The 18,109-nt window shown below is 39.9% G+C and overlaps 1 protein-coding gene across 3 annotated transcripts in view; it reads right to left on the reverse strand.

Annotated features, from left to right (window-relative positions):
• Window positions 1-18,109, reverse strand: part of Gprk1 (G protein-coupled receptor kinase 1) — a 406,347-nt gene that overhangs the window by 19,560 nt on the left and 368,678 nt on the right. For 2 of the 3 annotated variants that reach the window (XM_089636618.1, XM_089636617.1), the window contains exons 9-14: window positions 17,155-17,320; window positions 15,660-15,801; window positions 10,153-10,327; window positions 4,735-4,835; window positions 3,079-3,241; window positions 1,996-2,164 (exon numbers count right to left, since the gene is read on the reverse strand). In XM_089636618.1, the coding sequence (XP_089492744.1) occupies window positions 1,996-2,164; window positions 3,079-3,241; window positions 4,735-4,835; window positions 10,153-10,327; window positions 15,660-15,801; window positions 17,155-17,320 (916 nt within the window). Of the gene's footprint in view, window positions 1-1,995; window positions 2,165-3,078; window positions 3,242-4,734; window positions 4,836-10,137; window positions 10,328-15,659; window positions 15,802-17,154; window positions 17,321-18,109 lie in introns of all 3 variants that reach the window. The other variant, XM_089636615.1, reaches the window with a different exon arrangement.

Here is an 18,109-nt window from a genome sequence, read left to right on the forward strand (position 1 = left end):
AAGCAGTATCTTCCGACGAAAAAGGCACAAATTCGGCATAAAGCTTTTTGTTATTTGTGATTATCAAACTGGGTTCGTTTTACAATTTGTTATTTATTGCGGTGATAAATCTAACATAGAAATACCGAATATGGAAGAAAATATATCTGGGAATCTACTGACTTCTGGGAAAGTGGTTGTTTCTTTACTAGCGGATTACTTACACAAAGGTCATACAGTTTACACAGACAACTGGTATACGAGTCCCTTTCTATTCAACTATTTGCACAGCAAAAAAACTAATGCCTGTGGCACTGTCAAAAAGCCCCTAAACAATATGCCACTATTTGGAAATGTAAAAAAAGGAGATGTAGAATGAAAAACATCTGGGTGCCTACTTGCAATCAAATGGCACAACAAGAGGGAAGTGCGTCAAAAACAGCTGGAAAACCAAAGATTCAAGAGTTAAACCCAATTGTGTAATTAATTATAATAAGAATATGGGAGGTGTTGATAGGTAGGACCTGTTAATTACATTCATGTAAAGTGTTCGCAAAACTATCAAGTGGTACAAAAAAAATTGCTTTTCGGACAATTGACGTAATTTTAATAAAGCCCACGCAATGTACAAGTTACGACCAAAAAAAGAAGTAAGCTTAACTGATTTTCATTCGGAAAACAACTTCTTACAAAACATCATGCTCCTGGGTTAGCAAAAAAAGTAAATCGAGTTGGCGATTATCTAACTTAATATTCTAACTGCCAATCATTTTCCTTCGGATGTTCCACCGTCTTCAAATTCTATGAGAAAATCAGTTTATCGGAAGTGTCACGTGTAAACATTCATCGCTAAATCCTAAACGCCGATTTCAGACACGTTATTGGTGTTACCGTTGTCAAGTTACCTAGTGCACCACTACATGTTTTCGTGTATATCAAACTGTAGAAAAGTTTTAATAATTAAAAGTGCCCGTGGTGCCCAACAATCTTGTGGTCACCCTTTCTAACGCAGACAAGTGGCATTTCGTAAGTGTATGTGTATCGGCTGAATATTTTTCTGCATTGCATTAAAACAATTATCATAATTACTGAGTATATAAAACTCATCATAAGAGTTGATAATTTAATGGCCAAAGTTACATTCTTCATGTGAAAAAAAGAATTTTTATGACTTGATAAGAAATAAACAATCTGTGAGTGTTCCATTCCGGGATTTTGTCATTTGAAGGAAATTTTTTTATTCACATTTCATCTAACACATAAAAAACATTGAGTGTACATAACAATTCTTACAACATTTAAGAATAGTGTAAAATAAATAAAAACCTTCAGGTACACCTAAATAATATTCCAAACCTGGAGTGAGCATAAAACATAATTTACAAAATCCTGCCGTTTTGAGCAGCCAATTCATGCGAAATGTGCTAGTCTTCTAAGGGTTAAATACCTCGTTACATCTTTAACTTTGTTCATTTCTAAAACTTGGTGAAACTTGGTGGTAGTTGAGGGTGTTCAAAATAAATAATGTTTGCATGATTTTTATGTATTCAACAGATAACGCAATAGAATCGTAAATTACGCATACTACCAAGGACTAAATACTCATTACTGTGACAGCAACCGACAAAATAAACCTAACTCTTTCCCCCTTCCGTGAAATGAAGAGTAACTCCGGAGTATCAGAGTAATTCCTTTCCACTCAACTTAAAGAAATACCTTGAGCAAAAATACTTTTTTGTTCCTTTTCCCTATAAAACTTTACAGACCAGAGAGAGAAGTCAGTAGTTTTTTGTACAAAGTACTTACAGCCTGTGATATTTACAAATGAGTACTTACTGGGTACGATAAATACGCCTCTCCTCTACTACAAATTGTAAAACTGTGCCAAAATGAACAATTTTGTGATAATTTAAAAATAATTAACTGAATTGAATTGAGGGTGGCTACATAGAAATTCAATGCCATCCGGATACCTCCAATGATACATCCACAGGGAACTGGAAGAAAAAGACTTGCCTTTCTCATCAGTGTCAAACTTTTGCTTTTGCTTGGACTTCTTCTTATTCTCCATCTTGTCGGCCTCCAGGTTGATGGTCTCGAAGACAGTCTCTGCCACTTCCTCCTGCCACCTCTCCGAGATCACGTGCGTGAAGTTCTTGTACAGGTCCTGGTCCGCTTCCGTCAGCTGGAAAACAAAACGTATTGGCTTTAAATCAATATCTACATAATACATGTGAATCGTGTAGTTGTCAAACCTGCTCAGGAATCTGTAGATAGTAGCGATGAGTGGTTCATGAACGAGCCGCACAATTGAGCTAACTCATTTTGATGAGCTGTATTCATATGACTCCTAATAAACCGTACCACGACTAAATTGAATGGTTGCTCTTTTTTATCAAGAGATATTTTAGATAAATAGTGCCATTAAAATTATTAATTAATTGCTATTTCATACTCAGAGATGTGACGGCATCCGACAGTCTGACATGTGGACTAAGACATATATACCTACACCTACTGACTAGCTGGCATGTTATTTTTCTGGTGGTACGAGGCTGCGTACTGGTACCAACAGTCATACGGTCATCCATACGCTTACGCTGGGAGCAGTATCGAGGGAGCTGTATCGGAGCAGGTGTATCGGGGGAGCCATATTGTGAGAGTCGTACCGAGGGAGCCGTATCGGGCAAGCACAGTATTCTCATTGCTCATACGCATTGAGCTTACGGTTGCCGTTCAATTAAGCGTTTTGTGGAGGTTCACTTCTAGAACGCTTTACACTAAATAACCTAACCTAATTACTACGCTTGTCAGAAATTAATATTCCTGGAAATTTAACAAATTTGTGTTTCATTCTTGAAAATAGTTATGTACAGGTTCTGTCAAAAATATATAATAAGGCCTGATTTTGAAGAGTAGGATAGTTTTCTCTGGAAATATTTTAGCAGAAAGAGAAGCTACAACGAGCTTTCAGCGGCAAGATCAGAAACCTTATCCATACAGGGAAATTGCAAATGAGAAGATCTAATTTTCGTCCATCAATCTGTTGCTGGAATTAAAATTAAAATTAAATGTTAAAATTAATTCTGAATATCATACCTTGATTCCTTTAGTGTCCTCTTCATCAAAGGAGCCGATATCGAAGGCATCCGCTGCATTAACCTCCCCCCGCGGAGGGATGAGGGGGGGAGTGTATTTCTGGTGGTAGACCTGTTGCCAGTCTATGCCCGCAAAGAAGGGGTGCTCTTTGACCTCGTCCGCACTAGAAAAAACAACGGTAATTGCATTAAAAAATTACTTTACAAAAGAAAAAAGTTCATCATTCGTCTGGTATGGAATGGCACAGAACTGAACCCATTAACTCTCCACCGCCAAGAGATCTTCGGCCCCTTGCACAGTGGAATTATTCTGTAATGCATGTAAAACAAATGATTGCATATTGAATAAAGAAACAGTTTTTGAAAATTGACACCCAAATCTCTGACTTATTGAACCAGCCTCACTCTATGTAACAAAATTCTGTCCAAATAAAAAAAAAAAACAAATGAATAAATATAGCGTGCACTCACTTCAACAACGATCGGTGCGAGACATTGTATAAAGGCACTGTCAAATATTTTATCAGAGAACAATAGCAGATTGAAAAAGCCTTTGGCGAAGCTTAATGCCAAATCAATATTTGGCATTAAGCTTCGATTAATGCCAAATATGATTAATCTTCATAACGAATTTTTGTACATTATGAATACCAAAAAATATGCATTAGATAAATTGGAAGTTTTCCTATCGCTTCGCTTGAGTAGAATACAAATACAAAATTAAATTACTCAATAAAAAATATAAATGCAAACAAATAAAAAATTAATTTTTTCAATAGAAATGTGTGAATGCATAAAGGAAACAACTTTAAAAAAAATACAGTATTATAGCTAAGATTATGTGCGACAGTTTCACTTGATTAACTTTTTTGCTTTCTTATAAAATTATTTACAAAATAAATAAAAACCAGTTTTTTTTTTTTTTTGTTTCTAGACTCCGTTTGTAAAGTCCGCCCAACTATTGAATTTGGGAGCCACATTTGGGCTGGTGCCCCAAAATACTTAATAAACCTGCTTGAATCTGTGCAAAGGAGAGCGATCCGTCTGATTGACAATCCGTTGTTAACAGACCGATTGCCTTCTCTAATGCATAGACGCAATGTAGGCATGCTGTGTCTGTTCTACAGGTATTTCAATGGAGCCTGCTCCAAGGAGCTGGCAGCATTGATTCCTGATGCACCGGTGCACGTGCGCGAAACTCGACGGACACGAACTGAACACCCGTTCACGGTTGACGTTGGCTTCATGAGAACGGGCCGTTTTTACGACTCGTTTTTGTGTAAGTCGGCTCGTATGTGGAACGAGCTACCGGCATCTGTTTTTCCTCCCTCCTATAATCTGAGCCTCTTCAAGGCCCGCATTAACAAATCCCTACCTACAGCCCCTGTAGGAAGGGATGTAAGGGATGCTGTCTGTACACTGCACAGACAGGGACACTCTTGTGAGGTGTCACATAAAAAAAATAAATAAAATAAAATAAAATAAAAAAAGCGATTTTAATGCCAATTACCTATGATATAAGGTATACCAAGAATATACACATTTTTGGCTTGTAGCTTCCTCTTAAAAGATGATTCTCTTAGCTTTCATGCATGAAAGGGAGAAATTAAAAAGATTCTCCTTGAAGTATTCAAATAAAATGTTACTTTTGACATACCCATTTCCTTTGCATCCAAGTCTTTTGTCGATATCTCTTTGCAAGAGTCCTTCTAATAAACTCCTTAGGCTGCCGCTAAAACTATCGGGTAATTCTACATTCTGAAACATAAAAAGGAAAATAAGAAGACATACAAAAAGGAAAAATCAAATCCCATGAAGAAAAAATATTATAGTACCATCGTGACCTTAACTTCGCCTAGAGACCCTAACTTCGCTGCTTTGGTTTAATTTATTTTTTGGTATTTGTTTATATATTATGATACAATCAGGTTTGTCTTTTAAAAGAACGATTGTTGAATATAAAAAAAAAACATTTTTCCACAAATTTGATGTTAATTTCTTGTGAATACATCAAACAATTGTTTAGAGATTGGCAGGAGAGTGGTGCTTATTCCGTTGTGAGGAAATTTGATTTTACTATAAATCTTAAAAATGTATGTAAGTTCATGTATAGGAGTTAAAAATAAATGTAAAAGATTCAGCCTTTTAAAATAGAAATCATTAGGTGCCTACCTACAATACCTCATTTTTTATTCAAATAAACCGTGTACTAGGGCGTGTTGCCGCTAAAGTGGTATGGCTTTTATTTATTACTTCAATCTTATTCAAATAAAATTAATATCCTCGTCATCAAGTCAATGACTTTGGATTGCTGTTTTTTACATGTGTTTTTAATAAAATAATTCCTAAACTTGGCTGGCAAGGAATGCCTAAACAGCGTGTGGATGATATTTTCCATTTTTTTTCTTGACATAAATTTCTATGATTATGGCAGAGCTCAAATAAGAGTGTAGAGGTATTTTAACTTTTGATAAAATTTGTATAATTCGTAAAACTTAACTTGTTAAAACTTTCATCTAAGTTAAATCCAGGTAAATTAGTTTAGGTACTGTAGAATGAGTTGACTTCGGACAAGTGAATTGTGCATGACATACATGTACCATGTACCTTTGAGAAGAAATGGTTAGCAGTTATCAGTTGGATGCCGGCGTCCGTGACCGATGTACGTGTGTTGTTAATATAAGGCCAGTCTTCATAAGTTTGCTTAAAAATTCAATTTATCAAGGTTTTAATTTTCTGAATTTTTAAGTGTGGTGTATAAACTACTGTGAATATCAGTATTATTATTTATCAATAATATTTGTTTTTTTTTTAAATAATAATTGATTATTTTAGAACACTTCTAAATAATCTTTGCATATCTGCAATTTAGTGTAATTTTTATATAAATTGTATTTTGTAAAGTTCATAAAGAAGATTGGAGGTTGGGCTTATTAATGTTACTCTCCAGAAAATTTAGAAAGGTCGTGTCAGAGGTACGAAATAAGAAGTTACCCATTAGAATCATAATAAATCATATGAATCATATTTTACTTAATACATTATAATGCCTGCATCTCTGCATTTCTATTAAGTATTTTTTGCATTTTATTCACTAAATCAATAATCATTAGGCATGTATGTTATGAGATGGTATATAATTTTCATACAATCATAAATAAATGTGTTTTAAATAGCAACTTTAAACCCCTCCCCCTCCCTAAATATTTGTTTCAATAAATTAATAAAAAACGTGAATATTGAATGCCAGTTGTCATAAGACTTGACCTCTGATGTTTAGTATGGTTTAGAGCAGGGGTGTCAAAGATAATGCCCGCGGGCCGCATGCGGCCCTCGGACCCTATCAATACGGCCCGCGAGCCGTATGCGGCACTCAGGTCCCATCATTACGGCTCGCTACCACGTGACAATATTATGTCACGGAGGACAGAACCGCACTCTTTCATTGTAGATTTTAGATATTCAGAGGACAGTCGATGCCTACGCATGTTTAAAATTGCAAGCGATTGATTTACAGTGTATTTTCAAGAGACGCGCGCATCGGACGCGGTGCGCCGTGCACCGAGCGTGAGCGTAACCTTTTCTCTTACGCCGGCTGGTGGCGCTGGTCTGGTGCACGACTCGTACTCACGACGCCCCCTCCCCCCCGACCCCGCACCACAAGGGTCGCAGTTGCCGGTCGCCGGCGCAGTCAGATTTAAGCCTTAGCATCGAGCGGTCGCGTCGAGTGTTTATATTACTTACGTACTCATAGTTTGTTGTTCATTCAAGTTCTATAAGTTGATAGTGAGTGCAGAGTTTTTCAGACAAAATGGGAAATTGCATATTTTTTCATGGAATGGAAAGGTAAATCACTTTGTTTGATTTGCAATCAAACAATTGCTGTTTGTAAGGAGTTTAATTTAAAGAGACATTATGATACGAATCATAAAGGAAAATTTGAAGGTTACACTGAAAAGATAAGAATGGACAAACTATTATCTTTAAAATCTAACCTTCACGGCCAACAGTCGATATTCACCAAAGCTAAAACTGAAAGCGAAGACGCCTTAAAATCCAGTTCATTATTGCATTAGAAATCGCCAAGAGATCAAAACCTTTCACTGATGGTGATTTTATTAAAGAATGTATGTTAAAAGTGGCTGATGTTTCATTCCCATCACAAAAATCAACCATTCAAAATATTCCGCTGTCAAGAAACACTGTTGCTTCAAGAATAAGTGATTTATCTCAAAATTTGGATTATTGATACTGCTCAACTTGCTGTCTTTATACGAGGTATTAATAGTAACTTTGAAATATGTGAAGAACTATTGAAGTGCGTTTCATTGACAGGCACCACTACAGCAAATGATATTTATTCTGCTATTGAGCATTTAATAGTAGAATATGAACTCGGCTGGAATAAATTTTGCAGCATAACTACGGATGGCGCTCCTGCCATGGTTGGCAAACATTCGGGTGTTGTGACTAAATTAAAACAGAAAATATCAGAAAATTTTGTGGGAATTCACTGCATCATTCACCAGGAATCACTCGCATCCAAATATTTAAAAATGGACCATGTCATGCAACCGGTGATTAAAATAGTAATTTTTATAAGGAGCAGAGGTCTAAATCACAGGCAGTTCAGGCAATTTTTACAAGATTTGGACGAAAAGTATTCCGATGTACCTTATTTCACGGAAGTTCGTTGGCTCAGTCGAGGGGCAGTTTTGGAAAGATTTTTTGAGTTACGTGACCCTATTCAAGCTTTCATGTTAGAAAAAGGCAAGCCAATTGATTATGACAACGACTGGTGGCTTGATTGTGCATTTTTGGTAGATATGACAAAACACATGAATGACCTCAATATAAAGTTACAGGGTAAAGACTTGATCGTCACTCAAATGTATTCGCATTTACAAGCCTTCGAAACAAAATTAAGACTGTGGGAAATTCACATAAAAAACCAAACACTCGATCATTTCCCTCACATGAAATCATTTGGCACAGTGAACCAGACTCAGTATTCTCAACTTTTGCTGAATCTGATCACAGAATTTAACAGTCGTTTTGAAGATTTTCGCAAAATGCATAATATGGAATTCCCACTTTTCAACAATCCATTTAATTTTGATGCTGCACTGGCACCAATTCATTTGCAAATGGAATTGATAGATCTCCAATGCGACAGCATTGTAAAGGATAAATTTAAGGAAGTTGATGTTACTACATTTTATACACAATATATCAAGAGTTTGAATAACTATCCAAGTATAAGAAATCATGTGGCACGTATCCTGTGTATGTTTGGTAGTACGTATTTATGCGAGCAGATGTTTTCCGTTATGAAAATAAATAAAAACAAACATTGCTCACGGCTTACGGATGAAAATCTCCAATCGATTCTAAAAGTAACTACGACGAATATGACACCCGACATCAATGAACTTGTCAAAAACAAGAGAAGTCAGGTGTCCGGCTCAAGATAATTTACCTTGTTACCCTTCTTTTTAACTTACTGAATTTATAATAAATAGATATCTAACTAAATAAAGATTTGAACAATTAAGTATGGGTTTTATTTTTTAAATATTGAGTCCGGCCCGCTTACGCACGCCAAATGTTATAAACGGCCCTTAAGAATATCCAGTTTGACACCCCTGGTTTAGAGAGATAATTACATAGCTGTCTGGAGTGTCCACACTTGAGGCGGTGACAATATTTATGCTTAAAGTATTATGTAATTTTTATTTGATCTTTCCAAATGCAAAAATATATTTTCATATCACAATTCGAAATAATAATATCAGTATTTTGAATTTTTTAAATTATTTTTAACTTTAAAAGGCTCATATGTCCAGATCACGATATGTATCAGAGCACTGTCTTACAGCAATCCCTTGAATAAAATTAGTTTTACCTTTTAAAGGCTCATATATGTCCAGATCACGATAGGTATCAGACCGCTGTCTTACAGGAATCTCTTTAATAAAATTAAAGAAACAGGTTATGGGTTGTCTTGTTTTCTTATAGGTTTATGACCTTTATAATGTGCCCTCGTGGGTATTTTGGCCTCAAATCCAAAATTAAGTCTTGTTATAAAAAGACTGCACTATCGTACCTCTTATGTGGTCTTAACCACTCAGAACATTAGAACGTCAAAAGACGTAAATATGATAATAGCGGTCAAGACATTAGAACGTCTTTTCACGTAAACGCGCGAGATTTTACAAAAATCGATTTATTTCCATCACTCGTATATGGATTGCCATGATTTAAAAAACAGAGTATCGATAATGAATAACGCTACGCGTCTGTATTCAACAATATCTATGGAACGTAGAACTGCATTATCTAAGCCGATTGAATCTGTCATCTTGTTCGTTCATAATTTATTGCGTTTCTAAATAATTTATTAAAAATATTTTAGTTTGAACCGTTAATATTTTGAGGTGACTAATAGTTTTTAATTATATTTCTTCAATATATAAAGTGTTATTTCTTTGTGATACTCAGAAAAAAGTACATTTTTCACGGCTTTGAAATAATGGTTATCGATTCTTACATATTTTTTACGTTTTCATAAAATATATATTTAGAAACACAAATATTTACTTATAACAACACAATGCGATATTGGATTTCATAATCTTTCCAAAACATTTTTTAGAATGAGGCTACGTTTCCCAAGACGTGAGTTATGATGCTTTTAGCAAAACTCGTAAATAACACAAAAATTATCACGTTTTGACAGTTTTCAAAGGAACACATTGTATATAAATGTCTTTGTCTGAGAGGTTAAGGGACCCTTGGTTATGTTTTTTTAATCCGCCCTTGTTACACATCTGCACTGTTCTAATATCAGATATTAAAAAAAAAACCCAAAATCCAGGTGAAGTTCAGTGTCAGAACGGTATGTAATTAATGGCAACAGGATAAAATAGAACACTGATAGAAAATAGGTTAGGTTTGTAATGTGTTCGTTCTTTACATTACTTTTCTTCAATGTTCTGTTTTGTCATTGAACCATTATTTATTTATGAAAATCAATTATTCAGATAAAGCAGGTTTATACATGCAAAATATTCACCATGGTGAGGGTCATCCTGTCAATCTCGTGCTTGTCCTTGGTCTTGTGCTGGCGGAAAGGTGAGTGACCCTTCAGCAGTTTGTAGAGCATGCAGCCAAAGCTGAACCAGTCGGCCGAGGAGTCGTAGGCCGTGCCCTTGGACAGAACCTCCGGGGCCATGTAGCCGTGGGTGCCCCTGGAATAATGAAACTTTACAAGTTAGGTCTATTTATTTATATTTAGCATGGAAAGGTGTAACTGACTTGGTGGCCCCCAAATTGCGCCTTTGTTGCGAGACAAACGGAAATAATTTAACATGTATATTATTTGTAGTCATAATCTAATAATTTATTTATATAAAGAAGAATATTTGATTTGAATATAAATGAGTCGTGTAATTTCTATACCCGCTATATCAACTTTCATTGATTTTGAGAAAACCGCAAAAAACTGTCACATCTCTAGCGTACATAAGTAAATGCATTACAATTTTTTATATAATGAATTGGAGTAATAAAATTTCGAAAAGCATTTATTTTTCTATATATGTCTAGCAATAATTAAGTTATTTCGATAAATAAAATGGATATAGCGGATTTTGATACTCACTTCGTGATTTTGAAAGTCAACTGAGCCGACATGGCGGGTTTAGAAACTCACGCGTAGATCATTTTGACACACAAGCGTGGCGTCAGAGCGGCGGCCATATTGTATTTTGGCAAAATAACTGCTTGTGATTCGTTGAATCCGATATAGCGGGTTTTGATAGTAACTTTCTGTATGATATAGCGGATTTGGTTTCTCACTCGCAGTTTAAACATGGTTTTTGGTCGCGATAAGGAGGGTTTTGAAACACAATTTTAGGCTCCTCTTGTTGCTCGCAAAAATGTGAACAAGATGTCATACTCAGATCATTTTGTCAAAAAATCGGATATAGCGGGTATAGAAATTATAGGATTCAAATCTACAGTTTTATTCTGAGATTAATGAAATTTTGCACACTTGACCTTCAAAACAAGATGAAGACCAGGCAACGCCGGGGACCTTGGTTTATCGGACAAACCGAGAAGAATAATTAATCATTAACTGACTCGATTCCTTTAGCGTAGGGAGTGTGGCGAACCCATCGCTCAGGGAGTGGAAACACGACCTGCAATAGCCATCCCAAGCTAAGGTGTGGGATACCGTGCTCAGGGCTGAATGACACTGGGGAACAGTGTCACGAACGGTTCCTCCGAGACACAAGGTCGCATCTCGGAGTATACAGACCTTACCCCGGCATTCGGGGCTCTGCTGGGGTGGACCTTTTATTTCCCTAGATACTCGTGGGACCAAATATGGACTGCAAAAACAAAGACAACACTGACGAGGGACCTTTAAGGAACCTAGGGGGAGTGGAAGGAGGAGTTGAGGCCGCCTCGGTGGACTCATCCCTCTTGGGGCCTTTGAGGAACCAAGAGGAAGTGGAGAGGAGAGATGGGACCACCCTGGTGGACTCTTCCCTTGAGGGGCCCTCTGGGAACCGTAAAGAAGGACCTCCGACGGACGCAACGCGGCGGGATCCCCCAGGGGATCCAGACGTGGAAATGCAGGGACCATCAGGGGACCTGGAAAATAGCGCATGTCGGGATAAGGAAGGCCACTTTCACGGTGCGCCCTCCTAACACCGAGGAGCGTAAATAGGAGGAATGACCCAAGGATTAGGCAGTAATGGCTAAAAACTTACAGTTCATTCAAATAAACTTGCACCGCAGTCCGGCAGCGACTGCAGTGCTTAGCAGTAGAGTCACCCGGGACAGTGTGGACGTCGCGCTGATCCAAGAACCCTGGACTTATAGGGGGAAGGTCAGAGGACTAAACATGAACCAAGGTCTACTCTATTATAACGAGTCGGGGGACAGACCCAGGGCCTGTATTCTCATCAGAGGGATACCTGGCACACTGCTACCCGAACACTGCAGTAGGGACTTAGTGGCTGTGAAGCTACAGGTCACGCTGGACCAAAGAAGCAGGGAAGTAGTTGTGGCATCAGCATACATGCCCTATGACTCTGTGGAACCACCACCCTCAAGGGAAATAACGAGACTCGTCCAGGACTGCAGGGAGAAGGGTAGGGAACTGATACTCGGAGCAGATGCTAACTCGCACCACACTGTGTGGGGGAGTACGGACATCAACAAACGAGGACAGGACCTCCTGGAATACCTGATGACAGTGAACCTTGAGATTCTTAATAGAGGTAGGGAACCCACCTTCGTTATAAGTAACAGACAGGAGGTGATAGACCTGACCCTAGGAACATTGAGAGTCTCAGTATGGAGAGTATCGGACGAACCATCCCTGTCGGACCACCGACACATAGAATTTAAACTAGAGGGAGAAACAAGCAAAACGGGGACCGATACATATAGGAACCCAAAAGCAACTGACTGGACTAGATACTCGGAGGAACTAAATATAGGAATGACAAGATTCCCAGCTAAATACGGCTGCCCCGAAGAAATTGAGGACGCAGTAGAAGTACTGAGGGACTCAATGATAAGGGCATACGAAAATAGCTGCCCTCTGAAGACAAGTACCAGGGACAAAACACCGTGGTGGAGCAGAAGACTGCAGGAGCTACGGAAAATAGTAAGGCAAGCTTTCAACAAGGCCAAAAAGTCAGGAAACTGGGATACCCACAAGCAATACCAGAAAGAGTACAAGGTGGCAATCCAGAAAGCCAAAACATGCTCCTGGGAGAAATACTGTGGGGAGGTGGAAACCATCCCACAGACTGCAAGAATCCAAAAAATTCTTGCAAAAGACCCAGGGGCAGCAAAAGGCCCATTCAAAAAATCAGATGGAGGATTTACCAACAGTTGGGAGGAGGAGTTGGAGGTACTGCTGGGGAAACATTTTCCCGGCTACAAAAAGTTAGAAGCAGATGACACTGGTCCACCACCAGCCCGAGTTACACGGGAATGTAAGGACTGGGACACTGCGGCTAAAATAGTTACTCCCTCCAGAGTTAAATGGGCAATCAGAGGGTTTGACCCTTTTAAAAGCGCAGGAGAGGATAGAATCTTTCCGGCACTTCTACAGAGGGGCCTAGATACAATCCTACTTCCGGTGACGAAGATCCTGAGGGCATGCTGTGCCCTCGGATACATCCCCATACCATGGCGGAAGACAAGGGTAGTGTTCATACCCAAACCGGGGAGAGCTGACTACGACCAACCAGGTGCATTCCGCCCAATTAGCCTCACCTCATTTCTTTTGAAGACAATGGAGAGGCTAATGGACAGGCACATAAGGGACGGGGCACTGAAAGAGAAGCCCCTCCACGAGTTACAATTTGCTTACCAAGCAGGTAAGTCAGTCGACGCGGCACTGCACAGGTTGGTGTACAAACTGGAGCAGGCACAAGCGACTGGGGAACTGGCGGTAGGGCTATTCCTGGATATAGAGGGAGCATTTAACTGCACCACTATTAAATCCATTGATGAAGCGGCAGAAAGACATGGACTCGACAAAACCACCAGAAGGTGGCTGAGGAACATGCTCTCAGGCCGGATACTTACGGTGACAAGGGGTGAGGTAAGCATCAAAGTGCTGGTGACACGAGGGTGTCCACAGGGAGGGGTCTTATCACCCTTGCTGTGGAGCCTGGTGGTGGACAACCTCATCCGGAAACTCAACAACAGGGGCCTATATACGCAAGGGTATGCGGATGACATTGCAACCATAATAAGGTGTTGGGATGCAGACACAACCCGAGGCCTTATACAGTCAACACTGGCAACAGTGGAAGAATGGTGTGAAGAAACAGGACTGTCAGTCAACCCAGACAAGACAGAACTAGTAATCTTTACGCGTAAAAGGAAACTAGAAGGATGGAGCAATCCAACCTTCTATGGAAAGGAATTAGAACCCTCTGACACGGTTAAGTACCTCGGAGTCATCATAGATGCCAAACTGAGCTGGAAAAACCAGGTGGAAACTGTAGGCAGAAAGGCCTGTGCTCTGATGTGGGCAACTAGGCGAATCTGCGGCAGAACGTGGGGTCTCAAACCTAAAATGATGCAATGGCTTTACACAGCCGTTGTAAAACCAAGGATCATGCACGCAGCCCTGGTCTGGTGGAGGAGAACAACACTGAAAACAGTGATGGTCACACTCAATCACATACAGGGACTTGCATGCAGAAGCATCACAGGAGCCATGAGAACCACTCCAATACTAGCCATGGGAGTGCTGCTGAACCTACCCCCACTAAACATAGAAATAGAGGGGGCGGCGATGGCGGCAGCCTACAGGTTACATTGCAATGGCCAATGGAGAGGAGAGTTGCCCAGAAACAGTCACACGGAGATAGGAATAAGACTGAGGGCAATTAGTCCGACGGCTGGGATGAAGCAGGACGGCAAGCAAGCCGAATACTTCTTCGGACAGCTGTTTAAAGTGACGTACCCCACAAGGGAGGAATGGGACTCGGTCCCAGGTCCAAACTCCAAACAGGAACTAATCTGGTTCACAGATGGGTCCAAGATGGAGGAAGGAACAGGGGCCGGGGTCTGTCTACAGGGATCTAAGAGGGAACTCAGTATACCTCTAGGAATGCACTGCACTGTGTTTCAAGCTGAGATGAAAGCCATCTTAGCCTGCGCACAGGAGAATATGAGTATCGGGTACAGAAATAAGAACATAAATATATGTTCAGATAGCCAGGCGGCCTTAATGGCACTGGAAAGTAACCGATGCGACTCCAGACTGGTGATGGAATGCAGGACTATCCTTATAGAACTGGCGACCATCAATAAAGTAACCCTGCTCTGGGTACCAGGACATAAAGGTATTGAGGGTAACGAGCGGGCTGACGAACTAGCAAGGAAAGGGGCGAAAGCACCACTTGCGGGATCCGAGCCGGCCGTAGGAGTAGCAGCTTGCCACACCAAACTACATATCAAGAGGTGGGTCAAATCCCAACACTGGAAGGAATGGAAGAAGGCACCCGGAATGAGGCAATCTAAAGTACTCATAAACGGACCGGACCCTAACCGAACCAGGCAACTACTCGATATGGACAGAAACTCACTGAGGGAACTGGTAGGACTATTAACGGGACACTGCCATCTCAGGAGACACATGCAACTGTTGGGAGTGGAAAACACCAACATCTGTAGGAAATGTGAAGAGGAGGAAGAGACTCCAATTCACCTATGGTGCCAATGTCCCGCTCTGCTGGGAATAAGGCTCAGATACCTGGGAAGACACAGTGTGGAACCAGAAGACATCGCCACATATCCAATGACAGCCCTGGTGAACTTCATTAAAGGGACCGGGTTACTGGCAAGGGAATGAGGTAAAATGGGAGATAGTACAATGGGCCTATGGCCTAAGTGCTCGCGGGGAACTTAAGTAAACCGCCTCCGACGAAAAAAAAAAAAAAAAAAAAAAAAGACTCGATTCCTTATCCAAGTTTATTCAGAGTGAAGAACTCAAGAAGATTCATCTGAAGCTGAGAAATATGTGAAAAGTCAACTTACACACTGGCGTGAGGCTTTTTCTTTGAGAAATCGCAGGCCAATCCCAAATCCGATATTCTGACGTGCCCATGCTCATCCAGCAAGATGTTGGCGGGCTTCAGGTCTCGGTACACTATGTGCCGTCGGTGCATGTGCTCCAAACCTGCAATCAAACAACATTATTATTATTTATTGGATAATTTGTATAGCACAGCTTTTGTGAGATATCACCTCAGGGGCGCTTTACAGTTGATGCAGGTATTACAGAAAATATAAATATTACAAAAATAGAGTGAAGTTAAGTTAAGTAAAATGAAGTATATGAACAGGTGACACGAAAATAGAAGATGGAGACTCTGCAGCAAGAATCCTAGGTGGTGAAGAAACTGGGCCAGCTGCTGCAGCGAAAGAGTCCACCGCGTCCACCAACAGTGCCAGCACAAGGTACGTCATCCGTCCAGGTATGTGTCTGCTGCTAATAAAGCGCTGACACACTATCCTCTCACAGATACCAGACCTTGGCAGCACCGCTGTGACGTTCTACGAAGATAGAAGATGGAGACTCTGCAGCAAGAATCCTAGGTGGTGAAGGAACTGGACCAGCTGCTGCAGCAAGAGAGTCCACCGCGTCCAACAACAGCGTCCAGGTATGTATCTGCTGCTAATAAAGCGCTGACACCTTACATAGATAAGAGACCCTGGCAGCACCGCTGTGACAAGTCTATCATTTATCTCAATGTAATCCTATTCCTGGTAATAAAAAGCGACGGTCGGGATAATAAATTACCCAGGGCTTAGTAAAAAAACTTGCCAGGGTTCAAACTTGCCCAGTTTCCGAGAATTTCGTTGAAAACATCTGGGGTGCATTTACCGATCGCCGTTCGTTTCGAATGTCCAATATTTTTGAGCAAATTTCCGAATATTCACTTTTAAAACACTGCACTCAAATCACATATTATAAAGTTCTAATAATTATTAAGTTTATTTTTATTTAAGTTCAAATGTTGATTGATTGATTTTAAAAATAATTTCAAAGGGATGTTGCCTCATTTCCCTTGAAAATACTAAAAAAAAACACAAAGCGGTTGGAGGATGCGTTAGGACATGTATTAATAAGACACGGCAAAGCACACTAGGTACAGATTATAACACAAGCTTCCTGCGTGACAGCACAGAATCTCCCTTGGGATGCATTAATGTCTCTTTGGTGGTCACACAAGGTCTCCTGTTTGACATGTCATGGTATTCATATCGATAACTCTTAGAACTATGCATTTCGCTAGATGTCATATGTCCTCACAAGTCATGGTATCTAGTGATTCCTAAAGGCGGATTTACATTATTGTGTCATGACGCGTTCTGATGTGTTGGAACGCGATATGCCATTTTTTTAATCAATACATCCGTGGTTTTCGTAGTGTAAATACGTCTACAATGTTTTCTTCCGACTCGGATAGTTATTTTGAAGAAAATCTTACGTTTTTGCTTATGTTGAAACTGCTTTAATGAAACCTACCCAGTATGACCTCGGCAGCATAGAACTTCATCTCAGGCTCGTTGAAAACCCCGTGCTGGCTGAGGTGGTAGTGAAGGTCGCCCCCGTTCATGAGGTCCAGGATGAAGCACAACTTATCGGGCGTGTGGAAGGCGTATGTCATGCACACTATGAAGGGGCAGTCCACCTGCAAATAATAACAATTTCATTATTATAAATATTCAGAAAAAAGTTTCGTGAAAATATAAATGGTTTATAGCAACTCTTCAAGAGTGTGTGGGACTACTTTATTTCCCCCCACATGTGGCAATACTAACGCGAATTAATCCGCTGCTATGCGCAAGCGAGCGTGACAACAGGAATCTTCATTCCCGTTTTAGCGTTCGATTCAATCGCCAGTACTACCTTTTTTCTGCCACCGTCACCGCGCTCTGCGTAAATTATAAAATTCGTTGAAGTGTGTTGAATTGCACGGACCATGTCATGGAATATGGAAGAGTATCAAAGAAAGGCCCACCCTTCCATGATCATCTCCGATGGGCTAAAATAATATTTGGAAGAAACACAATCCTCAATACAATTTTTTAAATCAGTCATAATCAAAAGCTTGCGAAACTGCTGAAAAATTACAACTTCAGATGAACATGAAAGTGAACTGTAAATAATTTGAAATGAAATGATTTTTGTTGGAATTGGCGTGTAATGTGTAGGAATGACCGAGGTATGGAAAGAAGGAAAACAGGATACCACTCCATCTCTGCGAAGGAGCACCCATCACAATCACAATACAGTGAGTTCCATAGCGATACCTTGAGGTAATTATCGCGACAACAAAACGTATGAGTACTTAAAACGATGCACTTTCAAGATAGTCAACGTAATTATTTTCAAAGATTATGTACACGAAAAACACAAACAACTTGCTTTCGAAGTAGTCCCAATCGTGTCCCAATCCATCAATCCTTCTTCAGTTTTT

The sequence above is a fragment of the Hesperophylax consimilis genome, chromosome 10 (assembly GCF_061612785.1).
Source record: "Hesperophylax consimilis isolate HC1 chromosome 10, BYU_Hcon_1.0, whole genome shotgun sequence".
NCBI lineage: Eukaryota > Metazoa > Arthropoda > Insecta > Trichoptera > Limnephilidae > Hesperophylax > Hesperophylax consimilis.